The following is a 26,054-nucleotide window of genomic DNA, read 5'->3' on the forward strand; positions in this document are numbered from 1 at the left end:
AAAACCTCCCCCTAATTACCAATTGTACCACACGAAAGCGCTAAGTGAAACACAATCATCCTATCGAAAAACGAACGAACTGTTGTAGCCTCTTTAAACGTCTCTCTCTCTCTCGCTCTCCGAAACGTGTGTCCTTACACGCCGTAAGCTGTTCCGGTGGTATCGACTTTGCCCGCTTCGAAGTACTCCCGATACATCCTTACACCGTCCTCGTTGATCGCCTGGTAATCGGTGATGAGTCCTTTACACGCTTCAAGCCAAGCAACTACAGCCGGATACTTCCCAAGGTCATGCTGAAGGACTTCCAGTGAGGCCACCGTCACGACGAGACAGTAATCGGCCAGTGTCAAGTTCGGACCAGCGGCGTACGCGTTTGCAATGAGAAACCCGTTCAGCAGACTGAGCGCTTCCTCGAGCTGTTCTAGTTTAGCGCCCCCTGGTGGCGCTCCTTCGAAGTACATCTTGTAGTAATAATCTTCGAGCCGTGCTGCGAGCGTTTGATGATCGAAAAACAACCGCTGGTTGATGATGGCTCGAGTCTTGGGGTCTTTTGGGTAGAGCCGACTGTTGGTGCGCCCATATTTGTCCACGAGGTACACCAAGATGGCGCGTGATTCCCAAAGTGTCAGATCGTTGTCAACCAGCGTCGGGACGCAGTGAAACGGGTTTATCTACAACGTGACAGGTCAGGCACAACTCGCACAGACTCAGGACTCAGGTGAGAAGGTACTTACGGCCACAAAGCTCGGATGCAGCTGTTCATCTTTGCTGAGGTCGATCGGGCGCTCTTTCACCTGCAGATTAAGCGCTTTTGCCACCATCATCACCGAGCGGCAGTACGGTGAAGCAGGATGATAGAACAGCTCCATCTGCAGGCCGTTTCGGGTGTTGTCACGCGAACGCACCAAACCAAACTACCTGGCACGGGTTCAGGTTGACCTGATTCGTCGAGTGATTAACACATTTTTGGCGGAAATCTAATCGCACAGAGGCTTTACCACACGATGACATTAAGCGAGCGAGTTTGCAGGAAAGCGAACGCGAGGATAAAGATAAAAGCAACTTACGCAGGTCGAAGACACCTAACCCTTCTGTTCCTGCTCCAACCAGCTCTGGAACATCGTAACAGCACGCTGCGTCAACTGAGCATAACCCTCGATCACATTCTGACATCGATCGTACCACCGACCGATCGCTTCGTACGTCGTCAGCTCAAACTTCAGCAACACCAACATCGACACGGTGCAAACGAGCGAATAATCCGCCACAGTAAGACGCTCACCAGCCACGAAAGAACTTCTCTTCAAGAACCCATCTAACACAGCGACAGCTTCTTGCAACTTTTGACGATCAGATTCCACTGGAACGGCACGATCAAGCACGATCGGACTGTAATACGCAAAGATGCACTTATAAAGCGTGCCAGCTTCAAACAGCAAGCGTGAGTTTACGAGAGCACGCTGTAACGGATCAACCGGATAAAGCGAGGCACTCGAACCATTGGAATGCTTCTCCGCAAGATACATCAAGATGGCAGCCGGTTCACAAATGGCAACACCTTCAACAACCAACGTGGGCACCGAATGTTGCGGGTTGATGCGCTTAAAGTCCGCATTCACGTAATCCTTCCGATGAACGTCGAGACTGATGAGGTTGAATCGAAGATGAAGCGTTTCACCGAGCAGAAGTATAGCGCGCGATGGCGGTGACAGGATGTTGTAGTAAAGATCCATCAGTTAAGGCTGAAGGCTGAGCACAGAGAACGCCGAAAGCGTGTTGGGTTGGTGACTTTTATGTGACAAAAACCCGCCAGTCGCGGAAAAAATCAACCAATGATGGATGATGGATGATATGCGTTGTGGAATGAGACCGATATTGCGGTTGTTTGACACACGTAATTACCCCAATTCGGTGGCGATAGCAAAACACGTACAATCTCACATCGATCGGGAGCTCGTCGTCTGCTGCAATCTGGGTAGCGAAACCGAAATCCGATAAAATTACGCAACCCTCGGAAGCCTACGGGCGATAAAACCATGCGCTCTTCTTTTTTTTGACGCAGATAACGGTCGTCATATTGCCGGATTCCCAAAATGCAACCCTTACAGGGAGGTGAATTCAATCAGTGGTTCGCGTTATCTTCGCAAAATTCGCCGACTAACGAGCCTCTTAACCGATTTGTTTGCCTCTAACCCACGCTCGTGTTTCGTTTGTTTGTTGGATGGAATCCAACATGTCCCTAGCAACTCCCCAAAACATGGTTGATGAGAAGATTGAGCTTGAAATCAGCTCCCATCCTATAAAGCGACAGTTTACGGGGTGTTAATGCGTCAGTTAAGTGCCTGTTTCTAGTGCGTCGTGAGCTATGGAGCTGTACAGTGACATTGTATCACCTCCGTGTCAGAACGTGCTGTTGGTTGCGAAGAAGTTGGGTCTCACTCTCAACATCAAACCTTCCGACATTCACGATCCAAAGGACGTCGCTGAACTGACGAAGGTAATGCTCTATCAACTGATTCTCATTCGAACACCTTTACGAGCTAATGTTGGGTGTTATTCGACAGTTAAACCCTCAACACACGATCCCAACGTTCGTTGACGTCGATGGACACGTGATTTGGGAGTCGTACGCGATCGCGATTTATCTGGTGGAGAAGTACTCCAAAGATGATGCGCTTTATCCACGTGATCCTCGCGTTCGTTCCATCGTTAATCAGCGGTTATTCTTCGACATCGGCACACTGTACAAGCAGGTGTTGGCGAATATTGAAGCATCGATGGAACGTGAACAGTCACCATCGGTGGAACTGCAGGAGAAGCTTAAGCAGGCACTCGATCTGACCGAGCAGTTCGTTACGGAACGATCGTATGCTGCTGCAGATCATCTCACGTTGGCGGATATCTTCTTGTTGGGTAGTGTTACGGCTCTCGATTGGCTAAAGTATGATTTGGAGCCGTATCCTGGTGTTAGAGCGTGGGTTGTGAAGGTTAGGGCAGATTTTCCTGATTATGCGGAGTTTTATAGGGAGATGCGGAAAGCCACCGAGGCTTATATTGCAGCGAGACATCCGTGAAAGCCTTGTGGGCTTTAAACAGCATAAAATTGACTCAGTGCATGTGCGAAAAGCTGCGATTTGGTAGCAAAATGGGTCTGGTTTGGATAAATCGGAAGATAATCTCAACAATTTACAAGTTTGAGACATGTTTCACAAAACCAACGACCAAAGATTACAATGCTTAACGGTGGTTTCGAAATAAACAGTCACTTTTTGTGTTTTGAGAAAAAAAAACAATGCTCAAAAAATAAGGAAAACAAAATGAATAACAGAAGAATAATAAAAAAAATCATTTAACAACAGTTCACTATCACTTTCCGATTCAAAATGCATCATTTGAGCAGTCTGTGTAGCCAAAAAAACGGTATTTTTCATCATTTACAAATGTTTTCCCATTTTGCATTATGTATTCATTGATTTGGAAATGAAAAACATATTTAAAACAAGCAGTTACTTCATTTAAAGTCATTTTAACACACCGCGCACGTGGATTTAACACAAAAAGAGTTCAAGAACTTTCTTTAAACTATTCCCTCGCCAGGCGCCTCCATCCACTAATTATGTGATGAAAAAAGGCTTGTTGCATCCGCGGTTGATATTGTTATCGTTATTTATTTAAGAACGACCTGGCCGTATTTAGATTTGCCTAATTATTTATGAGCTGAAGGGCATTTCCTCCCAACAACCACTGAGAGCCTTATCCCGGGCTGACTCGGTTAATCCGCGGTTGAATGTTGAATAGAGGATATCATAAAAATGCATTTATACCTTATAAATAACATATGCTTTATGTAAGTACGATTTTAAAAATATTTTTAAATTAATTGCCAGTTTACCGATAAAAACTGTTTATTTTTCATAGTTTTTACTCATTTTTAATCAATTTATATAAACACATTTTATGCCTACGTATATTTCATGGAAACACGATTTTTAAATCATTTTTCAATTAATTGCCAGTTTACACTTAAAAGGCGTTAATTTTTTCATTTGTTTTTTTCCGTTATTTCTTTACAGTTATTCTTTTACAGTTTATTCCTTTTTTCCAGATTTTTTCCTCATTTTCATTCAAAATAACATGGTTTTGCTTAATCATAAAAAAGAACAGAAAAAAAACTCTGTAGAAATGATGCACTTAACATTTGTGCAACACGCTATATTCGCAAAAAACCTGCTCGTTAAAAGCCAGAATAAAACGACGTTCAAAATGAGACAGACGATAAAAGTGAGACAGACGATAGAGCAAATCAGCTTTTGCGAAAACTGAAAATTTTACCCAAAAGTAACAGGAGAGCATACCAGTCAAGAGGTTGCATTTTGGTGAATTTTCCAGAACAAAATTGCCGTTGAAAAGTTTCAAAACTGATCTACGAAATATTTCAAAATGATAAAATTAGCGCCATCTATGAGTGAATTTTTGAAACAAATTTTCTCTTTAGCGAAATTAGCGCCACCTGTCGGTCAATAGATGAAATATTTCAAGTTTTCGGTCTAAAAATTTGTTTTAGAACAATGAATTATTTCAGCGTTTATCGAAATTTTGCGGATTTATTTTTCAAAAAGTCTACCTCCTAACAGGTATGCTCTCCTGGTACTTTGGCGAAAAGTGTGCCTCATTTTGCCATGTTTTTGGTGCCGTACATTTTCATATTTTAACATTGTTTGGTACATTTTCACTAGCTCTTTTACGCGAGCGTGTCCACTGGCTTCTCCGACGTCAAATCGCACAGCCAACTCGGACGGCGGACCTCCACTTTGACAGATCGCCACGGATTGACGCATGACGGATAATTCACCCTGGCGCAGAAATTGTTTTGGCTTGGTGACGCGAGGGTATTTTTCCCCCCGGTTGCGCTCGCGGCAAACACTTTACAGAAACTCGCGCCCCACCGGTTGATGGCCCCAGCGGACCGAACACGCCTTCGAACGATGGAGTGGAAACGCAACGCGATGGACAAGCTGATCCAGGAGTACAAAAAGCATCCGGTGCTGTACGACATGCGCCACCCGCGCTACTACAACAAAAACATACGCCGCCAAGCGCTCACCTCGCTGGTGGACGAAATGCAGGACGTGCGGCCCGACACGACGCTAAAGGACGTGCTGCGTAAAATCCAATCGATGCGCACCCAATTCGGTCAGGAAATCACGAAAGCCCGGCGGCACCTGCGAAACGGCACCGAATACACCCCCACCGTGTGGTGGTACCAGGGTCTTAGCTTCCTGCAGCACCACATCAAACACCGGACGGCGGATTCCTCGCACATGGCCACGGATTCGGACGCATCCTGGAAGCAGGAAATCGACGACAACAGCACGTACAACGTGTCGATCGTACGGAACGGTGGTAGCGGATCACCAACCGACCTGAACAGTGCCGATTTCGAACACTCCAACGATGGTACCGAGTTCGAAACGGAGGTCCATTACGAGATCAACCCGATCGACGTGAAAAACATCAAATCCGTCGAGCTGAAGCCCATCCTGCCGCCGGTGAACGCAAACAAGCGCGAGTTGCGTTCGCTTCCGGAGCGAACGGATCGTAAAATGGCGCGCCTTTCCCAGGGCACGTTGAACGATCGCCGTGCGACGAGTTCACCGCTGCGGCAGGACCTTTCCGTCGAACGGCAGGACGCTTCCGGGACGATCGAAGTCCTTGCGGCGACAAACACGAGCGCGTTCGTTGAAAATGCCACCCTGCGGACGTTTCCCATGGGGGACGATCGCTCCCGAAGCCTCGGGGACTTTATTTGTGCGCAGATGTGCAGCATAAAGGACAATTACACGTTCTACGAGACGCAGATGGAGATCCTGAACGTGGTGAATCGTGGCATTTTGCGCCAGCTCGCCATCGACAAGGGTTGTGAGAGTGGAACTGACCGGGATACGGTGCGGAGCGGGATACACTAGGTCCGGAAGGGACACACACGCCCGTTAACACAACGCAGTTAGCAAAAAGGATTTTCTTTCGTTCAATTTTCGCACCCATTACGGTTGTAAGTTCTATTTCGATTTAGCCGAATGCTCCTGTCTAGCGTAAATTGATCGTGAATCCTGCAGAAGAGGGTCAGCAAGCATATGGTTCTCCCCCTCCCACCAGGAAAAACGCGTAGATCCGGCAGCAAACAGCATCTTCAGTTAGGATTAAGTGCTACATTTCTTTCAAAACGCCACACTTCGCGACGTATGTGTCCCTCGTAATTGTACAGCGCCCTTAGAATGGGCAGGACCGGGAAAGGTTGATTGTAGGGTTAAATGCAAACCCGCTAATTCGTACATACTGACGAGGAATGTATGATTCTAAGCAAAAAAAGAACAACAACCGCAAATACTTTCCTGTTCTGCTACCAAAAGCTCACCTTCGAGTAGGGGGAACGTGTTTTTTTTCGTGTTTAGATTGTAGATTTCGGACAGATGAACTAACGCAATAATAGTATCGTGCACGGACGGAGATTTACTGTACAGTTTAAATGCATTGTATTTTTAATCTTTCTTTTTCGTTTCAAAATAAAGGAATATTCAGATCGTATCACAATCGGTTGCGGTTGATAATTAGTTTTTCGTTGCACTTTTCGAAGGTTGTTCTCGTGTAGAATGGGGCGTTGTTCCGGGTGGGCAGAGTTAATACAGAAAGATGTAGTTCATTATCTCGCGGAGACGGGCGTGTTAGGAGCTCATTTAGAGGCACCGTTTGTTTCCACCGATCCGATCCGTTCGCAGTACGCCTCCCACAAACGGTCGCGATAAATACGAGCCGTATCGGCGGGTGTTTTTGAGGAAAGAATTCCACGTCCGACCACACAAATGTCCGCCCCACGGTCTTTCACCACACGCTCCGGACTATCGTACAGCTGGCCGAGTCCGTCCACGCCTTCCTCCAGCTTTACGCCCGGTGTAAGCTGCAGTTGGCCAGGTGCTACGACCAGATCCTTGCTCTGGCACACGATACCCGCCACAAAGTCCGCGTCCAGCTCGGTGGCCATTTTCATCGTCGCCGTGGAATACTTCTCGTCCGTAAGCGCGCCTTCGGTGCTCATTTCGGCCAGCAGAAACACGCCCCGGGTGTCGAGCGATCGCTCACCGGTGATGGCCGCTTTCAGCCCCTTCAGGATGCCCTGGCCGGGCAGCGAATGTACCGTCACCAGGTCGGCCCAGTCCGCAATCCGATACATCCCTCCGGCGTACTGCTGCGCGACCGTATTCCCGATATCCGCAAACTTCCGGTCCTCCAGCAACAGAAAGTTGTGCTGCCGAGCGAGAGACTGCAGTGACCGCACGAACTGCTCGCTAAAATCGGCCACAATGTCGCAGTGCGTCTTGAGCAGGCAAATGTACGGTCCAACCGCATCGGCTAAGTTCAGGATCTCCTCGCTGCTGGTCAAATCAGCCGCCAGACAGAGCGTCGTTTTCTTCGTCGCCATCAACCGGAGCAGCTCCTTTGCCAGTGGACATTTGGCCAGATCGGCCCGTGCCTCAAAAGTCATGCCCGTGCGACAAAGCTCGTTCACGACCTTGGTGCCGTTTTTCATGAACGAACCATCGCTTCGGATCTGACAGGCTTCGATGTACTTGGCCACCGCCTTAACCGTGCTCTCCTCAATCCGCTTCGCCTCCAGCAGCACCTGCAACAGGTACGACAGCGTAAACAGCGAATGCATCCTTATGCCACGTTCCTCCGTATTCTGGACACCACCCTGCTCACGATCGACCACAACGATCGCGTCAGTAACGGTCAAACCTAAGACGACGACACAAAAGCATTAATAACGGTTCTGAGCACGCATCCTTCACGCACCGCCACTTACCCTCAGATCGGAGATCGTCCACCGTCTCCAAAATACTGGATCCGGACGTGACCACATCCTCGATGATGAGACACTTGTCCCCAGCACCGAACTTCCCCTCGATCAGCTTCTTGGTGCCGTACTTCTTCGCCTCCTTGCGCCGTATCAGCATCGGTTTATTGGACTTAATTGAGATGAGCGTCGCCACCGGGAGTGCGGTGTACGGGACGCCACACAAGTGTCCTCCGGACGTGTTCAGTTTCTTATCGGCGATGAATTCCTGCAGCATATCGGCCAGTGTGTCCTATGCGGGTGTTGGATGGAACCAACGAAACCAAAAACGAGTGGCGTGAAATTGATTCATTAACAAAGGTCAACGGGTAGCGGACTGTGCCCAACTTACCATCACATCCGGGTGGCTCACAATGACGCGCAAATCAAAGTAGACCGGTGAGTTGATGCCCACCTTCATCTTGAAATCACCGAATTTGAACGCATTGATCTCGAACAGACGCAAGCCGAGCGCTTTCATCCTCTCATCGTTCACCATTTTCGCCTTGGTTTCGCTTACTTTGACACACTTCCGGGACGAAATGCGCCTGAACCGGAATGCACGTGGTTTACGCCGGAAGACAACAGGAAAAGGGTTACTGGAGGACGGTGCTGCCACGCGGTTTTTTTTTGCGTTCCTGTGCACAAACACGCGACCTTTATCGCTTGCGGATTCGCTATCAGGTTGGTAAAAACTTTGTGCCTAATGCTGCAGCCTGGCCTACTGTTTGTTTAGATTCTATTCCAGATGACGAAAACACACGAGCTGGTTGGGTAACGGGTGGCACGAAAATGCGTTTGTCCAGGCAGCCTCATGGTACCCTGTGTTGTGCAACAGGGCTGTCAAACCGATGCCTGTACAATACTGCTCGAAAAGGGCATAGGTATGTGACCTTTAAAAAAAGCCCAACATAAAGTGCGTCAAACAAGGCTGTTTTCCTCAAAAAACTTAAAACATAAAATGTTGATTATTATTAATTAATATCCTATTATCTTTACTACAGTAAACTTGTCCGACACTCCAGGAATGTAGCAACAGGGTCATTACTCACATTCTCTCCAACGCACGCACACGATCGAAAATGTGCGGCACTAGTTTCAAATGTCTTTCCTACGTATGCAAAAATATGTATTCCACCTGAAAAATGCAATTTATCATATGGTCTTAGTTTATCAGCATATGATTTTAGTTATTCTACGAACAATATCTACTTCTTTCTTCGATGAAAATAGCAATATGAGTCATGCAAAAAAGATAATACCCATTCCATTACAAACTAAATCAAAGTGTGATAATATCTTACAACAGTATTCATTGCTCCTAACAACAATTTATTTCCAAACCTTATTTACACGAATAAGGAACAACGCAAATTAATCCATTAGCTACCATTTCGTGCCTTACGTTGCCGGTAACACAAACTAGCTTTCATTTCAAAACAGGTTATCATCCAATCGGTTATTCATCAACAAACATATGATGGATATAGCGCTTTAACTCAAAGTAATTTTTCTTTCAAGATGACAACGAAATTGAATTCTCTGCTTACAAAACTTAATCTACAAGTTGCATCTATACAACGGGAAATTATATCAAGAGAGATGTAATGAGAAAAGGGCTGTATTACATAGGTTCATTCTTATTGGCTTCGATGTTTGCACTTATTTAAAAAAAGAATCTTTTCCTATCGTTTCGATGAAATTAGTACCAATCATGTGTAAATTTTGCTAGTCGGTATCATTTGCGTAATTGCACGTGGTGTACTTACCCATAATGCATGTGTTAATGTGCATGCGTTGTCAGTAGAAGATTATCGCTTAATATTAAATGTGGCTCATAAGTGCATTCTGTGCGACAGTATGCGTTTTTGGAACTTACAAACTAGCTGTCTTTTGATTTACTTAAATGCTACCACACGGTATCACAGACATAGTCGCAATAGCATGTTTTTTTGCTCATTGCGTTATCTTCCGTTACAGGCATTCAAACAGTTCCACAATGAACCTTTGCGTGATCGTTGAGTGGCGTAATCGATATGGATTAAGAAATATAGTAAAAAGTAGTAGGTTGGTATAAGATAAGCACGCCTTTGTACTTACTCAAACCTGGTAGTAAACGGACAGACCATCGAATGGTTTAATGGCCCTATAAAAAAACTAAGGTATTGTCACTAATGCGTGCTCCACAATGCTCTTAAAATGTTTCAATTGTTGATCAATAACGAAGCAAACTAAATGATTTAAATCATTCACACCACATTTTTCCTCAATGTGTACGCTGAAGACCCTTCTCGTTGAAATCTAGCAAATGGAATGCAAAACAGCAAAATAAAGCCACAAACCTCACGATCCAGCTGAGAACAATACTCTTCTTCTGTAGCACACGTAGCCACAAGAAAGATCGGTACCATTCCGGAACAAACAAACCAAAGACACATCCAACATATCACAAGGTCCGCAAGGACTCACTCATTCCTATTCCCGTTCTGGGATACGATGGAATCTAAATTCCATGTCACCTTTGATTGCACCTCACGCCGTCTGATGGGGTTAATCTGATTACTTGCAGGAACATCACCACTGCCAGACGCGTATTTTCTCCTCTGATAAACACCGCCATCGACGTTTTGCGATTCTTTCTCCTCACTGCCGGTGGTTGTTGCTGTGGAAGAAGATCTACCATCCTCCATCGCAGGCCCAGACTCCATGCTGTCTCGCATTTGTTGCCGTGTAATAAATCCACCACCATGACCCATTGACGATTTGCTAAAATTATACGTTCCTCGTTTGTTTGGTCCCCCTAAGCCAGGTTTTCGATCCGGTGTCGACCCATCCTGAACGCCATCACCTCCAGGCGGCGGTCTTCGCTTCGGGCTTTTGGTTGTATTTTTCATCATTTGCGCAGCTTCGTAATATCGGATCAGCTCGTAGTTGTCGTTGTCGTCTCGGTTGAAGTACGACGGCTTAGAGAACCGGAACCCGTTCGTTAGTGAGTGGGAAGATCCACTAGCGTGTTCTGTGTCATCGCTTGCATTATAATAATGCCGGAATATTGGCTCCCGTGAGCTGTCCGCTAATGCGTGATAGCTGTGGGACAGTAACCGAGGAAACCGGCTCAACCAGTAGCGAGTGAACTCGTGTGGAATTGCACCTAACGCGCGTTGCATTTCTGCCGTTAGCTCATGGTAGTGATGTTTCTGTAAAAGTGATAAATGATCATGCATAAAGGCAGGGCATATTTCCGCGATTTAGATATGAATCTGCACCCGGTTTACGTACCTTATTCCGAAGCGCACGTAATAAATCACGCACACTGTAGCCCTGGTAGCCACGGAACTTTCGCAGATCGTTTGTGATCTCCGCATCCAGGTACTGACTCCAATCGTCCCGTACGACGAAGCGTGCATTTTTCTCCAGCGATCGCAACGGCTCGGTCATAACATCTAGTTTTTCCACGCGATCGCTGACGTCTTGCAGGAACGCAAGAACACGCTCGTTGTTCCAGAATAGCGGATGGTTTGCTACCGTTCGTGCTGATGGCCGTTTGCTCGGCTCGACATGGATCATATCGCTGACGATTTCTTCCGCCAGTACCGTGCGGCAATCGGGAAGTGGGTTTTCCCGTCGCAGCATACCGAGATCGTATTCGTTCGACAGAATGTTTGCTTGGCGCTTGAGATTATCGCCGAAGGGATGGAACCCGTCCGAGAGCACATAATAGAACACGCACCCGAGTGAGAAAATGTCCACTGAGGTGGTGGCCCGTTGGCCTCGCTGCATCTCCGGTGCAATCCATCCGTCCGTACCGGTCACACCGGACCGGCGGGAGAAGCTCGCCTTGCCGTAGTTCAGCTTCTTGCACAATCCAAAGTCCGATATCATCGCTCGGACCCGCTGGCGATTGTCGGGAAGCGAGAGTAGTATATTCTGCGGCTTTATGTCCCGATGCACGATGCTGAGTGAATGCAGATGCATTAAACCACTCGTCGCTTGTTGCAGAATATCGTGAGCAGAAATTTTCTTACGCAGTATTCCCACCGTCACTGAAGAGCTCACAGTTACCGTTGAAGTGTGCTTACCATCGACATAATCCTGCACCGTGGCCGCACAAAGCTCCACTGCGATGTATCGGAACTGGCGATCCTGTTCGGTGCAGAAGTAGCGTACTACGTTTTCGTGCGCATCGCTCTCGCGTAACAGGGTTACCTCGCGGTCCGCTAGCGTGAAGCAACCGGGCAGAATTCGCTTCACCGCTACTTCGCGCTTTTCAAACGTGCCACGAAAAACGAACGTTCCTTCGCAGCCCTTGCCCAATACGCTTTGCGTGTTAAAGTGTATCTTTCCGACGCGCATTTCACCGTCCCCGAAGTCGATCGGTTCGCTGTAGCTACCACTGCCACTTCCACCGCTACCGCCAGAACCACTGCGGTTGGAGTTGCTTGTCTGAGATCCACCCTGGCTTTCTTGCAATGCCTTCATCTGCAGATGTATGTACCAAAACCCAAAGATGAACATTCCGAACAGCGTAATTAGCAGGATCGTGGGTAGTTTGTTGGGCTGTGATTCGAGCCACAGCTTCGTATCCATGTACAGGCGACTGAACAAGGCTCGGATAAAATCGGTACTACTCTGTAGATCCGTGGAGCTCGTCTCATTCGTTTCTCCATACTCCTCGTTGTCCTCCGTTTGCACCCCGATGGTATGGGTATCCTTCTGCGTGCTAAACTTGGATAAGCCAATTCCGGAAGGCCCGCCAACTAGCATAGTGGACAGTTCCTGATGCTTCCAGAATCCCTTACCTATCGACGCTGGGCCGCTCGGCACAATGTCAAGCTTGATGCTGTCGTCCGTCTTGGGCGTTTGATAGTGGCCGAGTATAATAATGTTTTCGTTTTTTCCACCGAGCCGAGATGCTTTGGATATTAACTCATGACCAGAAGTATGATCCCGCGCCGGACGAATCTTCGAAGGGCCTCCGAGCAAATTAATGGACGGTTCCGAGGGAATCGTTGCAGTATTCTTATCCACTAGCGACGGAATTGCGTACAGATTGTTTCCTGCCGCACCGATATACACGGTTTCACTAAAAAAAGCACAAGAAACATGTTCAATATTTGTCATGTAATTCTGGAGCTGGCAGACTTACAATAGCTTCATGTCGTCGAAATTTCCACTCTTAGCCCGTTCGTTTATCTCCTGTAATACGTCGTCCGAAACGGTCTGGAAGGGTACGCTCAGCAACCCTTCGGAGCCTAGCAGAAAAACGGCAACCACCGGACTGGCGAGGTCCTTCTGCCACATCGGAGTTCCCTTCTTTTGTTCAAACGTAGCCGTCAGCCCAGAGGAGCTGCTGGTGAGATGCAGGAACTCTACAATAGGTGGCAAAGGTGAAACGAAGTCTAACATAAGCTCATCTGCGTCTTTCCATGAAACGCCCATTTTTCACGCCCCCTTGCTCCTAGTATTGATGTAATACGTTTGATGATGCTTCGTTTTACAACAAAATGTTAATAAATTTCTTTGGAACATCTACATGCTGTTTTTTTAATTGAGATGCATAATGATTAGGCAATTTAATTCATTTATGTACACCAAGTAAATCCCGACGCAGATAACAAGCATTCACCCAAAGTGAAGACGAACAAATTGATATCTTTATTGTAGAAGATCGATAATAAAGCAATTCAAAATTCATCATGGGAATAATGCCATTCTTACATGCATGATTCATTGATGTAAGACATTATTCCCAATCGATCGTAATGAGGACATTTGTGGTTATAACTTTGAGAAAAAAAGCAGCACGCGTATTTTGTGACATTAGTTAAATACGCAATAATTGCTCTTTCGAACAGTTTCAAAGAGATTCCTAGGTATTCTCGTCGCATATAATGTAAGCATCAAGCCACGCATATCACGCTAGAATGAAACGTGGCGTATTTTGTCAGAGTATGGAAACGAAACACAGTCGTAAAGACCCTGATAAGCCTGGCTTACGGTTGCCAATGCGGGACCAACAACGGCTGTTATCGTTCGATAATAGCATAGTTACGTCGTTCAACTTCTCGAATTTAACCGAATCCGTTTATGGGTTATAATCGCGGAACAGGTGGACCCGTCGTGGAACATCGTCCCCGTACTTACCGTACTCTTTAGTTATATCCGGTGCCATTGAATGGGCCGTGTAATCGAAAAACGTAACATTCCATGGTTTGCTGTTCCGATCGGTCGATTGGCTATCGTACATCATGACGGTGTACTGCGTCCGACCGAGATACACGGCACGGGATGTCGCCCAACCGATAGAATCCGGTCCACCACCATCCCGAGGGGATGATTCTGGTGACGCTCCGCCGAAACCAAGAACCTTTTCTCGCCGGCCCGTTTTGGGATCAATCAGAAACCAAACGTCGCTCTTCTTGCCAGAATACAGGATCCCGTCGCTCGATCGGCACGGTGCATTGGCCACCAACTGGGGGATAGTGTACGGTAGCTTCTTAAGCCCGCCCTCTAGCCCATTCATTCGGTATAGGCTTCCGTCTCGAGGATCGGGCAGATAATGGGCGGACATATCGGACGGAGCCGGTACGCGGATTGCCGGTTCGTCGGCGATGGACCAACGTGTCTCTCCCGTCAGCGGGTCAATTGCAGTCAATCCGCCCCCGAGGGTGGAAAAAACGAGCATCGTTTCCTCATCCTTTGCAACGGCAGTGCAGTCATGCTATACATATACAGAAAAAGATAAAAAATAGTACATTAGTTAATACAACGTAGTTTTTCATTTCAGTAAATTGGCGAATCATGGAAGGGTTTATTTCTAACGCCTACTTTATACGATCTGACCTTTTCCGGTCATAGCACAGATTTTAATCAAATCAGGCTAAACTTCTAGCATGTTCTTGTGTTGTGATACACGGCTTCGTTCCTGCATTCATTATTTGTGCCGCTCTAGTGATCACGTGTAGTTGTAATATCATTTTAATAGCTTTCTAAAGCATATTTTTAATCTTTTTGTTCTGTACAAAAATGATTGTCGTTGTTATCGAGCAGTTTATTTAATAGTAGGGCGCAATCCATTTACCTTGCTAGCATATGCACAACTGTTTCGTGCGCACCTGTTTCAATAAATAGTGCACAGATCCACAAACAGATCGCGCAACGCGTGTATTAATTTTCATCGTATTCTTCGCTACGATTTCTTTAAGAAGTTGAATTCTTTTTATTATATTTCTGATGACGCATGATTCATCGTGCAATGCGTGAACTGACTTTGCCATGCAATCTTGACAATCATGAAATCATGCTTTCCAATTGTATAATAAATAATGCATTTTAAGCATCTATAATAAATAATGTATTTTAAGTGTGAAGCGTTTTCGTCGACAATTTTTACAGTGCAGTATGCAGTTAGATTAACTTCTCAGCACTACCAACAGCGAAGTAATTCCCATGTATAAGGCGCTACAAATTCAGCGTTAATCTAATACCGGCTGCTCCCTCTTATCTAGGTTGAAATTACCCGCAATTACCCTGGGAAACTTCTTCTCTGCTGCTTGAGTCTTACCTGCTGCTGTTGCTGAGACAACGATGGAGACGCAATTTTCTTTTCGGTGGTAGAATCGCGAGCCGTCGCAAGCAGGAGTAGCACAAACAATTGCACTTTTGCATACATGCTGGTGTTTTAGTGTTGCAACAATATCAAGCAGAAATTGTTTCTAGAACTCTTAAACTCCTGGATAATATGGTTTTAGCCGAGCTGCAGCAAACGGCCTTCATCCAGTCTTTTCTTTCCCTTCTCTACCAAAACAAACGTTCTCGGTTGAACGTAAACACGCAATAAAGGCTGAATTGTTTTTTCCACAAAACGAACCAATCGTATAGAGGTAAATCATAATTCTTTTAAACACTGGCACTTGGCATTACATTTGCACAATTTATGATATAGTACTCAGGCCAGGCATCTTGGGTTAATCCTCACTTTTATTTAACTATTGCCAAATAGCTCCATCATCTCCAATATTTAGCCTCACGCAAAATGATGCTCTGCTGGTTGTCTTTTTGTTATTGATACTTAGTCGCCACATTGCATCACCCCGCGTACAAAACGCTTTGTATTCACCGTATGCTTTTCACACGCGCACTTTTATTCCAGCTTGTTTCGGAGTTCAATCGAGAAAGGAGGAGGTATTGCTGTCGCAGATCGTGCCCGACTGTAAACACCGTTCCTGTCACTGTACGTGGAAGGAATGCCGCAGGCATGACGTTCTGCTGTCAGTTCTGGCAGAATTCAATGACAGATTTGTTTTGATTTTTTATGTTGACTTGTTTTTTGTTATTGTTTTCCCGCAATACAGTTCTCTGTATTATGTTGGTTCGGAAATTCAGCACTTTTGGTGGTGCCGCAAAATTGTGTGCCAAGGTAATTCCAAACAATTTGAAGGGTAAAAGTAAAAGCTCCCAAGAATGGCTCACCAGGCAGTTGAGGGATCCGTACGTGGAGAAAGCAAAAATGATGAACTACCGGTAAGCTATTATACCCGGTGATTCTTCGATGTTTGTTACAATAAAGTTTCCGTTTGTTCACAGATGTAGAAGCGCTTTTAAGCTGCTTGAATTAGATCAAAAGTATGACCTCATTAAACCAGGTTACACGGTGATCGATTGCGGTGCGGCACCAGGTTCCTGGACGCAGATTGCGGTGGATCAGTCGAATGCCCACGGGAAGCATACCGGAAAACCAAGGGGCATGGTTATTGGCGTAGATTTACTTCAAATATATCCCATTGAGGCAAGTAAAGCATTTGCTCAAAAGCTAAATTTTCCTTTCCAATAACGTAGCGTGATATTCATTTTCTCACAGAATGCGATCCTATTTGGAAACAGTGACTTCTTGCGTAAGGAAACACAAGACAGAATTCGAGAGAGCTTAGCCGATCGGCGTGTAAATTGTGTTCTGTCGGATATGGCACCCAATGCAACTGGGGTACGGGCGTTAGATCAGGATAACATAACAACATTGTGCTATTCCGTTCTTCGTTTCGCAATACTTATGTCCACACCAAGCGCATCGCTATTGATGAAGATTTGGGATAATGGAGATGTGCCGAAATTAGAGAGTAGCATAAAGGAGTACTACCAAACTGTGAAACGTGTAAAACCGCGGGCAAGTCGAGATGATTCGGCGGAAAATTTCATACTCGCACGTGGGTTTCGGGGCATAGAAAGTTAAGGCGAAAAGTCTATTAAACACAATTTTGCTAGTCAATAAATTTTAAATTAAGGCTCAAAAAAATCATAAATAAAAAAACTGTTCGTTTAAAATAGCAAACATGATTTAAAATGTTTAAAAAAAAAGTATGTTTATGGTCTCAAGCTTGCATGTGTCATGAATCCACGCGCAGTGGAAAAAGGTGATTTATACACGAGCCGGAAAATGGCTATTCTCCTCATTTTCCCCTCCAAACAGAACTGTTTGTATGCGCTGACATACCGCTTCGATGGAACGAGGGGGCAATGAGGCGCGCCAAGGCAGCTAGCTCGCTCGCGATGCTGCACGCAAGTATATGTGACAACATAGCAGAGCTCACACACAACCGAGGCGCATCGCTAGCATAAGTTTTGGTCGAGGGTAGTGTTCCCGTTAGTTTTTTCCTAACTCCGCATCCCCGTCAGACTACGCTTGTGTATCGTTCCGTGGCGATGATGTCAATCAAAGCTGTGTTTTCCCTTGCTTGTCTAATCTGCCAGTGTTGAAATTACGAGAAAATCATAAGTGCAAGGCTCATCCGGTGGAGACGGACCGTCTGTGTGCAATTGGTTCGTGTGACGCCATTCCAACCCCCAAGTAAACCCATCGCTGCGCTTTTTCGTTTGCGGACCAGAGAGTCACGTCACGAGACGGTGCCAGACGGTGGTGCGTGATTTAGATTGACTGTGCGTTACGCGTTTTGCTGGTTGCCATTGGTTTTCCTCTTGACAACACGCGAAAACCGCACGCACTCTCAAATCTCAGAAGGTTTGGGGGGGTTGTTTTTCATGCGCTCTTCGTCAGTTCCTGGTAGACAGTCGCGTACTTCCTGAATCGCGTGGTGCATCTATGCGGTGGGGACTTGGGGTTGGAAAAAATATTCCTGCGGGAAAATCGAGTGTTGTCGCTACTGGGCGCCCCCCTTTCGGACGCCATTACTGCGAGGTGCGGCACTGTGTGTGAGTGTGTGCGCTATTGTTGCGGCGGTGATTACGCGGTCGGCCGTCGGTTGGCCATCTACTCGGGGCATCTCGTAGCGAAGTGAAATCCGCCCGAAATTCGGCAACCCTGTCCCACGATGAATTTTTCGGCGTTTGGAGGACCATTCTCGGGCATCCATCAGTTTGCGGCCAAGTTCGGCGGTAATGAGGGTGCGTTTGCGACAGCCAATGGCCCCGGAAACGGCTCGGCCGGAGGAAATGGAGTCGGACTAGGCAATGCGGCCTCCACCGGCTCTGGAGTTCCGACGAGTGGAAATCTCGGCCAGCAGCAGGACCTGAACCGCTATCACGGTGCCTCCAATGGAAATCATTTCAATCAGAACACTACCTCAAGTAAGTAAAAATTAAAAATAAATTAGATAAATGTTCACATGCCGAAAGAGAGGGCTAACAAAGTTCGAACACCTTTTGACCGTGAGTCGTAGAGCGCCAATTTTGAAGGCATTTTGTTTAATGCGATCAACAACAAGCCGATTCGTTGGAGGGCCATGATGGGCATAGGCGGAATGGCAATATTTTCCTTTTCATTTGGCACCAGCGATGTAACATTGCATTGTGCGCTTTGTAACGGCGAGCGATAGATGTACTCAAACGAACAACGTCGTGTGTTGGGGGTGGAACATTAACGTTAGGTTGACAAGGAGTGCGCGCACACTGGGTACGAGACGGCATTATGGTTGTTTGATTGCTAAACGAAGAGTACGATGCGGTACGTAACTACTGCCGGCAGACGGAGTAAGCGCGATGGAGCTAGCGGGCCATGAAAATGGACCATTCAATGCGCGTCTGGAATGGAAAGCATAATTTTCCGAGGGGGAACGGTGATACATAGGGTTGCATACATTTAGGGGCAGCCCGTCTGTCTACTACACTTTGCGAGGAGTGGTTCAAATCGCATAGTGCTTCAGGACGACGTTGTAGATGGACAAAATGTGCGCAGATTTGTTGTTTAGTTTTAATATTGCATCTATGCGAATTATTACATTTCATGCATTGTACAATTTCAGTGGTCAACGCGCCGATGTCGTATGGACAGAATATGTCTCATCCCTATGGTGGAAACCAGCAAACCGCCAACGAACATGCGTTCACAAACGGCAACGCTGCGATGGGCAACGATCACCAGACAAAGCCCGCCAAAGGAGGAAACGCACTAAAAGTGGATCGCGATGACATGATAAACCAGCAGATTCTTCAGAACGTCAATCAGTCCTGGCAGACGCTCACGAACCCAACGAATACGGTTGATTACTCCTCGCATTTGCTATCGGCTACGCTGCCAATTTCCATTCAGCATTTGCTGAAGTACTCAGATGCGATCAAAAAGGAGCCTAACAGCGGTTCCGTTGCAGGATCGGGTTTGAATTCACCAGGCCCGCTTAGTGGGCTTATCGGTGTGGAAACGAACGCTTTTAATGTACAGAAAGATTTGCTGAGTTTGAAAAACGGTTCCAATCTTAACCTGGCCCTGGGAAACGTGGCTGTTAGTGCAGCGGCCGCTAGTCTTGGGCTGAACCATCAGCACTTGATGCAACACCACAGTGACAACGGATACGGCAGCCAGCAGGCTCAAGCGCAGCTTTCGAGCCTTGCAAATGGTGTCAATGGTCAAAGTGCAGCTAGCTCGGATGCTCATAATTCCAGCAGTAGCACCGTGAATGGAGGTGCTGCCAACGGAGATGACGGAAATGCCGGATCTACGTCGGCAATCGGAACCGGCAAAACGAAAACGAAAAAACAGAAAAAGCGTAAACCACCGAAAGAGAAGAAACCGCGCCCAAAACCTGGCCAGATTCGGGAGACTAAGGCACTCGATGGATCTCCTCTGTTCTGTTGTCCCGAGTGTCAGATGGCTTACCCAGAACGAGGCTTAATCGAACAGCATGTTATTTCACATGCTGTCGAACGCCGCTTCGTTTGCGACATATGTAATGCCGCACTGAAACGCAAGGATCACCTGACCCGCCACAAGCTGTCGCACATTCCTGATCGTCCACATATTTGTAGTGTAAGTTTGTAAGATTTTTGTCCACTTGGCAGCAGGTAATACAGTATCTCGTTTGAATTCGCAGATTTGTCTCAAATCGTTCAAACGCAAGGAGCAACTGACGCTCCACATCGTTATACATACGGGTGAAAAGAAACATATTTGTGGAGAGTGCGGTAAAGGTAAGTTAACGTGTCCTAATTCCTATAGATGGACGAATTTAATACGTTGTTGCTATCTCTTTACAGGGTTTTATCGTAAAGATCATCTTCGTAAACACACGCGTTCGCATATAGCGCGGCGTGTAAAATCGGAAATGTCCGCTTCAAACGGCACTGGAGCTAGTAATGGAAGTGGTTCAGCTAGTGCAAACGCAGCCCAAAGTAACAGTGCACTCGCAGGATCTTTGATGGCCACCAACATGCAGGGTGCACCAGTAACAGCCTCCTGAGGTTCGTATAAGGACTTCTGGTAAAGTGGAGCTCTCAATTAGGTATCATTACGTGTGCACGAAAAGGTACTGATGAAGCGTTTTGTTATCCTTATGTTGCCAAACGATATTGCAAGCATTATTGAAAGCATTATTCTCATGTAATATTGTCTTGAAACACTCACTCTGGTTTTTGTTGAATCAACTTATTCGAAATCTTATAATTTTATTTAATTCAAATCTTATGATTGATTATCTGGTTAATCGAATCTAATTACTGTTGTAATATAGAGATGATATGGTCATCAGAAAGGTAGAGGTGTTGATATAATTTAAAATTGTATTATATTCAAAGGTTATTGTTTAATTCTATTTTCTTTCACTTTATGAAATTATCAACTGTCCTTTTCATGCATACGTATAATCTAGTGAGTAATTGCCAACTGAACTTTATCAGTAGTCAAGGTACTTCGTGGTGTGTAAATTACACATTTTAAATTAAAATATTTGTTTCGCGTCTCACCTGCCACTAAGTTTTTTTTAAAGATATTGTTGTAAAAAAAAGCCCATCAAAACTGGATGTTTGAAATGATGGATTGAAAAAGGATTCAAAATGGTTTAATGGAAGCAAAATTTTAACATCTTTATAGGATTATTGATCCTATAAATAGGTTACTGATTTTGATAAATATTAATTTTGCGTTGGCAATACACATTATTTTTTTACATGCGGTAATAGTATGCTTTACGAGGACTTACAAAGTAAATGAAACCATATTGCTTTCAAGGAATTGGTAAGGAACTGAAAATTCTGAACGGGAAGCACCCTAGCATTGTCAGCAGGGTCGGTCTCGAGCCTAAGCAAAGCAGCAATAATTTTATAATGATTCGGGTGTGTAAAACGTTGGATGTAGTAAGAATCTGTATTATTTTTTTCTTTATTTTACATTACGCTTCGGTGGGACAAGATGTATTAATATGATTGACCAGATGTTAAATGTCAAAGGGAAGTATTGCCCAAGCGAGAAACATATAGAGTATCTGTACAATGTTGATGCTGGAAAGCAAACAAAGCATACACTATCAGGGAGAGCATGCATACAAATGAAACGATAATCGAAGTTAAACCGACACACGAGACTTTAAGAGGAAAAGAGTAAAACAAAGTATTTTGTTTATTTTCTAACAGATGATAAGCTCACTAAAGAAGCTAACAGATTAGCGGGATATATATTCACCTGTGACAACAGGCATGCATATTATAAATTATCAATATGTATATTGAAGAAAAATATATAAATATATATTTTTTGTATTCGATATTGGATTGGAATTGAACTGAAGTGAACAGCTGTTCGTTGAATTATATTACTATTTAACTGAACATCATGAATTTGGTAAATGGCGGTGACATCGGAGTGAATGCAATGAATGCAGTTATTGGTGGATTTGGAAGAAATTCTAATCTACTTGTCCTGTCGTTTTGTGGAGCTTAGAGGAAAACAAACTGCACCTGAACAAAAGCGGACCGCTGTAGGAGTACCCCCAATATTAGCAATCTATGTTACACAGGCATATACTATACCTAACCTGAATCAACGCATCAAAACTGTCCGAGGTTACACATAAACAAAACGCATCCTCCAATGCAAGAAACACCCTTTTACAAACTGAAAAGACACGTCGCATGAATGTGAATCCAAAGTACAAAGGAGCAACAAAAAGAACAAAGTAAAACTAATCTCACACAGATTCGTCCGGTTGAAGGTAGTAAGGCAAGCAGGATATCTTGCAACCTAATGGCAAATGGCACTTCCTAAACTACACAAGCTAATAAACTGTTGTCGGTCTGTAGCGGCCGTTGAATGCAATAGATTTACAAAGGGCAGACTACCTACTTATTGATAGACGATGGCCCTGGAAAAGAGTATGAATAGTTTCGTGTTGAATGTTGATGCAATAGTTTCTAGTCAGAGAGGTAACCCGTAATTGTAGAGAGTGCTCGAAATTAATGACAGTATACTAAGTGCAGAGCGGAGATGATTTTTAAAGCAGAACGTAAAACATCAGTATATACGATGCTAAAGAGGAGTAAGTATATATAACTATGAACATAGGTTAAGAAGGGTAGATTCGAATGCGTTCGAGTCTTTATGAACATCTTCCACCAGAAGTGAAGTGAAGAATTTCCAATCTGACGAATCATTGGTGGTAGTACCTAACAGTGTTAATGGTAATCATGTTCGATTGTGATGTATAAACTCTCGATACCGCCATACAGCAAACAACCAATTTCAGTGCAATAATGTGTGTAGTTATTCAACTTTATTTGCTAGGCTTTAGCTCGTATTCCAAAGATCAGAAACGATCCCTTAGTTGATATTGTTTTTGTGATGCTTTATAGTTAGCCAACAGCGGATCAGTACACAAGCATAGCTTCGTTTTTAAAATGGTTCCTTTAGTGACGTGATTTGGCTTTTATGTTGCTATCATTTTTATCTAATAATTCTTCCGCAAAGCTGTGGAGTGCTTGTTACTGAAGCACAAAAAATAAACTATAACTTATCAAAAGACTTCATAAATGGATGAAACACTAAAACATCAATCAATCGGCCAAGCTTCGTAGCGCCTTCGCGAAGAATAAGCTAGATAACAGAGTGAAGGAAGCTAAGGTGCGTATTTATGCCTATTTATTAGTACGTTTTTACGAGCATCATTGGAAGGAAACAATCGGCAAACTAAGCGAATGCACGTACCATATACAATAATATTAATGAAGGTAATATGAATATGAATAATATACATAATAATATATTTTGATAGGCGTCTACCGAGGAAACACGTTTTACAATTATTCAAGCGGTGCGACTTTTTGGTAGAGGCTTGTTAAAAAAAGTATGCGAAAAAATACGACTCATAAGAAAATGAAGCAAAAATGAATGTTTAAACACTTTTCGTTGTGCGAGATTTTTCTCGGAACTGCGTATTGTTTCTAGTCGCACAGGAGTATGATACAGTTTGCGATATTTATTTTTGATCTTGAATACGCTTCGCGTGAACAGCACCGGAGATAGGACTGGAAATAATCAAACTAATCGATAAAAATTTCTCGTAAAAAATGATATACAATCTATAACCTATGCATTAACTATATCAAAATTCTTCGAGAAATATAAAATTGTAAAATTTTTAATCTTAATAAGCTCCTCGCGCTACGCGAGATATCTTAACGGAAGCGCAAAATGAATAAATCAGCAAATAAAACCAAAATTGGTGAAAATCATACAGAGTCTTTGAGTTTCGATGTTTGTTTAATGTATGAATATAACATCTAGCGTTCAGCTGTTAACGAGGAGTCGTCGATAGCCGAGCCTTTTAACAATTGTGTGTAAAAGGTAAATTCTTAACAAAATAGTTTGATGTATATGACAACTGTCGAGAAAATCAAGAAACACTATCGAATTGGTGCAAATAAAGCACTCTCCAACCATGCAGGCACGCGAAATGTAATAGATAACACGAAGCAAGCAAACGAAGAAAAAGCGCAAAACGAATTGATATTTTGAACATTTTACATACTTATTAAATATTATGGTGTATTGTACTCAGTACGTTGTATCGTAACGTGAAGAAATGTGGAACAAAAGAAGCGAGAAAGAGTAATATGAAAGAAAACTAACGTAAAATACATTTGTGCTTTTCTTAACATACCGTTTCCCGTTGGTTATTTCCATATCACATTTTTTGGGGGATATATAGGAAGGTTATCATCATGATATAAATAAAATCAAATGACACTTTTTGATTCGAGTTCGTGCTTTTTCTTCGATATAATATTCTTCTCCAATACACAACGTCGAGGAAAACTTTATCGATAATCATAGCGTGCTAAGAGGTTAGCTATTTTGTGCCATCGTAGGGGAAAATGGTCTTATTTTGTGAATCATACAAATTGAGCGTCGTTGAATTCTTCAGCACGGTGCTGGATGGTTTTATAATACTCATTTTCATCATATTATGGCCGCTCTTCGAGCCGTGGAAGAAATAGTTTACCGGCGTTGCGACTTTATTTTTGGGCAATAATATAACCGGTCACCCATACGTATCAGTAGAAGGAGATGATTTTGAATTTCAACAAGATTACAACAAAACATTTGCTTTAATGAGGCAGATAGTAAACCATAAAAAAGAACATTTGTTCATATTAATTTTCCTTAAATAAATTATAGTATGCCGCTCATATAAAGGGTCTATAGGCAACAGACAACGTGTGCTTTAGAAGCTTGTTCACAAATAAATATTACACTCAATCAATCTTGCAGAAAACCACAAACAAGTAGTAGATTATATGATTTACCTACATTTAGTTCATAAAATGTGTAACCAGTAGTAGTTTAACTAACAAAAACAACTGCAACAATAACAAACGATATTCATTGTCTACTAAGTAACACGTTTCATAAATGTGACTCGACATACCGGTTGGTTTATCTTCATTATGATAGTTTGATTTTTTTTTTCATTACAAAAGCACGAAGAGATCGGCCAGTCGTGCTTATGGCACTTCTTAGAAGCAATATGAAGTAAACGATAGTTAAACATGGAAAATCCGTATGTTTTGTAAATTAAATAAATAGTTTTAAATTGTTTAACATTTCCACTAAAACACTTAACTACTATTAGTAGGGACAGTTTAGAATAATTTAAATCTCAGATTAAAAACATTGGATGTACTAACCGGCCACTAGCGTAAAACGAACATTTAAACGTTTTGTTTCATTTCTTGCTTTAAGCAATGCTTGAATGCTTCCCATCCTTCGGATTTGACGTTGGACTAAAAAGAAAATAAAAAAAGAACATAAGTCTACATGACGATAAAAAAAGATTATTCAATTCGTTTTGCATATTTAATTTCTTAACAAAACTAATACAGCTTTAAAAATGGATGTCTTCAACATTTATGTACAAATTATATTATTTTAAGTTAAAACATTTATAAACAATAAAGAATAATATTAACAAAAGTATTATGTATAAATTTACATAACATATTCATAAGTAAAATAAATTAGCCTCTTAAATATTTAAAAAAATAAAAACTTTCATTTAAACAACTGTATTACTTACCTTACTTCAACCTACCTAAAGCTGATGAGGAGCAAGGATTTAGTACCAAGAGCTTCTTAGCTACTTTATACAAACGAACAATACACAACATTGTGATATAGATGTGATCCCAAGAACATATAACTTTGTACAATGTTAGCATTCGATTATAGAATTTGTCGCACAAACACAAACGTTCCATGGCTTGGAAATATAATGGCTGGATTTTAAACACGAATTGATTAGTGCAAAACCAATGGAAAGAAACAAGCACGCCAACATATAAGCTATACATTAAAGAGACATTACACACGATAATGGGTGATAGACATGTAACTATGATGATAATCACAATTTATTAACATAACATTTTACTCATATTTATAAGGCAC

The 26,054-nt window shown here is 43.7% G+C and overlaps 8 protein-coding genes across 8 annotated transcripts; 4 read left to right on the plus strand and 4 right to left on the minus strand.

The window, feature by feature from the left end:
• Positions 1-134: 134 nt before the first annotated feature.
• On the minus strand, positions 135-869 carry LOC128731482 (glutathione S-transferase 1-like). The gene is made up of 2 exons (XM_053824608.1): positions 735-869; positions 135-671 (listed from the first exon to the last, which is right to left on the minus strand). Exons 1-2 carry the CDS (start codon positions 867-869, stop codon positions 135-137), a joined length of 672 nt encoding a protein of 223 aa, XP_053680583.1.
• A 213-nt stretch (positions 870-1,082) lies between these two features.
• On the minus strand, positions 1,083-1,733 carry LOC128731492 (glutathione S-transferase 1-like). The gene has a single exon (XM_053824620.1). It carries the CDS (start codon positions 1,731-1,733, stop codon positions 1,083-1,085), a length of 651 nt encoding a protein of 216 aa, XP_053680595.1.
• A 632-nt stretch (positions 1,734-2,365) lies between these two features.
• On the plus strand, positions 2,366-3,074 carry LOC128731503 (glutathione S-transferase 1-like). The gene is made up of 2 exons (XM_053824632.1): positions 2,366-2,497; positions 2,565-3,074. The coding sequence occupies exons 1-2, from the start codon at positions 2,366-2,368 to the stop codon at positions 3,072-3,074; spliced, it is 642 nt and encodes a 213-aa protein (XP_053680607.1).
• Positions 3,075-4,949: 1,875 nt separating this feature from the next.
• Positions 4,950-6,434, plus strand: LOC128722187 (uncharacterized). Its single transcript, XM_053816032.1, has one exon. The coding sequence runs from the start codon at positions 4,953-4,955 to the stop codon at positions 5,964-5,966; it is 1,014 nt and encodes a 337-aa protein (XP_053672007.1). The 5' UTR covers positions 4,950-4,952; the 3' UTR covers positions 5,967-6,434.
• Positions 6,435-6,444: 10 nt separating this feature from the next.
• On the minus strand, positions 6,445-8,619 carry LOC128722186 (uridine 5'-monophosphate synthase). Its single transcript, XM_053816031.1, has 3 exons — positions 8,244-8,619; positions 7,862-8,144; positions 6,445-7,794 (listed from the first exon to the last, which is right to left on the minus strand). Exons 1-3 carry the CDS (start codon positions 8,388-8,390, stop codon positions 6,731-6,733), a joined length of 1,494 nt encoding a protein of 497 aa, XP_053672006.1. The 5' UTR covers positions 8,391-8,619; the 3' UTR covers positions 6,445-6,730.
• A 595-nt stretch (positions 8,620-9,214) lies between these two features.
• On the minus strand, positions 9,215-15,618 carry LOC128730494 (serine/threonine-protein kinase/endoribonuclease IRE1). Its single transcript, XM_053823543.1, has 5 exons — positions 15,456-15,618; positions 14,036-14,612; positions 13,038-13,260; positions 11,171-12,974; positions 9,215-11,088 (listed from the first exon to the last, which is right to left on the minus strand). The coding sequence occupies exons 1-5, from the start codon at positions 15,561-15,563 to the stop codon at positions 10,357-10,359; spliced, it is 3,444 nt and encodes a 1,147-aa protein (XP_053679518.1). The 5' UTR covers positions 15,564-15,618; the 3' UTR covers positions 9,215-10,356.
• Positions 15,619-16,256: 638 nt separating this feature from the next.
• On the plus strand, positions 16,257-17,224 carry LOC128720608 (rRNA methyltransferase 2, mitochondrial). The gene is made up of 3 exons (XM_053814287.1): positions 16,257-16,414; positions 16,478-16,679; positions 16,752-17,224. The coding sequence occupies exons 1-3, from the start codon at positions 16,257-16,259 to the stop codon at positions 17,118-17,120; spliced, it is 729 nt and encodes a 242-aa protein (XP_053670262.1). The 3' UTR covers positions 17,121-17,224.
• Positions 17,225-18,216: 992 nt separating this feature from the next.
• LOC128730936 (zinc finger protein 8) lies at positions 18,217-20,577 on the plus strand. The gene is made up of 4 exons (XM_053824028.1): positions 18,217-18,472; positions 19,147-20,147; positions 20,212-20,308; positions 20,375-20,577. Exons 1-4 carry the CDS (start codon positions 18,217-18,219, stop codon positions 20,575-20,577), a joined length of 1,557 nt encoding a protein of 518 aa, XP_053680003.1.
• The last annotated feature ends 5,477 nt before the right edge of the window (positions 20,578-26,054 follow it).

The sequence above is a fragment of the Anopheles nili genome, chromosome 2 (assembly GCF_943737925.1).
Source record: "Anopheles nili chromosome 2, idAnoNiliSN_F5_01, whole genome shotgun sequence".
NCBI lineage: Eukaryota > Metazoa > Arthropoda > Insecta > Diptera > Culicidae > Anopheles > Anopheles nili.

Coding starts and splice junctions, on each gene's coding strand:
- LOC128720608 (XM_053814287.1), top strand. CDS start 16,257: ATGTTGGTTCGGAAATTCAGCACTTTTGGTGGTGCCGCAAAATTGTGT. Junction 16,415..16,477: donor GCAAAAATGATGAACTACCG/GTAAGCTATTAT, acceptor GTTTGTTCACAG/ATGTAGAAGCGCTTTTAAGC. Junction 16,680..16,751: donor TTCAAATATATCCCATTGAG/GCAAGTAAAGCA, acceptor ATTTTCTCACAG/AATGCGATCCTATTTGGAAA.
- LOC128731503 (XM_053824632.1), top strand. CDS start 2,366: ATGGAGCTGTACAGTGACATTGTATCACCTCCGTGTCAGAACGTGCTG. Junction 2,498..2,564: donor ACGTCGCTGAACTGACGAAG/GTAATGCTCTAT, acceptor GTTATTCGACAG/TTAAACCCTCAACACACGAT.
- LOC128730494 (XM_053823543.1), bottom strand. CDS start 15,563: ATGTATGCAAAAGTGCAATTGTTTGTGCTACTCCTGCTTGCGACGGCT. Junction 14,613..15,455: donor TGTCTCAGCAACAGCAGCAG/GTAAGACTCAAG, acceptor GTATATGTATAG/CATGACTGCACTGCCGTTGC. Junction 13,261..14,035: donor GGATATAACTAAAGAGTACG/GTAAGTACGGGG, acceptor CACCTATTGTAG/AGTTCCTGCATCTCACCAGC.
- LOC128731482 (XM_053824608.1), bottom strand. CDS start 869: ATGGAGCTGTTCTATCATCCTGCTTCACCGTACTGCCGCTCGGTGATG. Junction 672..734: donor TGCATCCGAGCTTTGTGGCC/GTAAGTACCTTC, acceptor GTCACGTTGTAG/ATAAACCCGTTTCACTGCGT.
- LOC128731492 (XM_053824620.1), bottom strand. CDS start 1,733: ATGGATCTTTACTACAACATCCTGTCACCGCCATCGCGCGCTATACTT.
- LOC128722186 (XM_053816031.1), bottom strand. CDS start 8,390: ATGGTGAACGATGAGAGGATGAAAGCGCTCGGCTTGCGTCTGTTCGAG. Junction 8,145..8,243: donor TGAGCCACCCGGATGTGATG/GTAAGTTGGGCA, acceptor ACACCCGCATAG/GACACACTGGCCGATATGCT. Junction 7,795..7,861: donor GGACGATCTCCGATCTGAGG/GTAAGTGGCGGT, acceptor TCGTCGTCTTAG/GTTTGACCGTTACTGACGCG.
- LOC128730936 (XM_053824028.1), top strand. CDS start 18,217: ATGAATTTTTCGGCGTTTGGAGGACCATTCTCGGGCATCCATCAGTTT. Junction 18,473..19,146: donor CAATCAGAACACTACCTCAA/GTAAGTAAAAAT, acceptor GTACAATTTCAG/TGGTCAACGCGCCGATGTCG. Junction 20,148..20,211: donor ATCGTCCACATATTTGTAGT/GTAAGTTTGTAA, acceptor TTGAATTCGCAG/ATTTGTCTCAAATCGTTCAA.
- LOC128722187 (XM_053816032.1), top strand. CDS start 4,953: ATGGCCCCAGCGGACCGAACACGCCTTCGAACGATGGAGTGGAAACGC.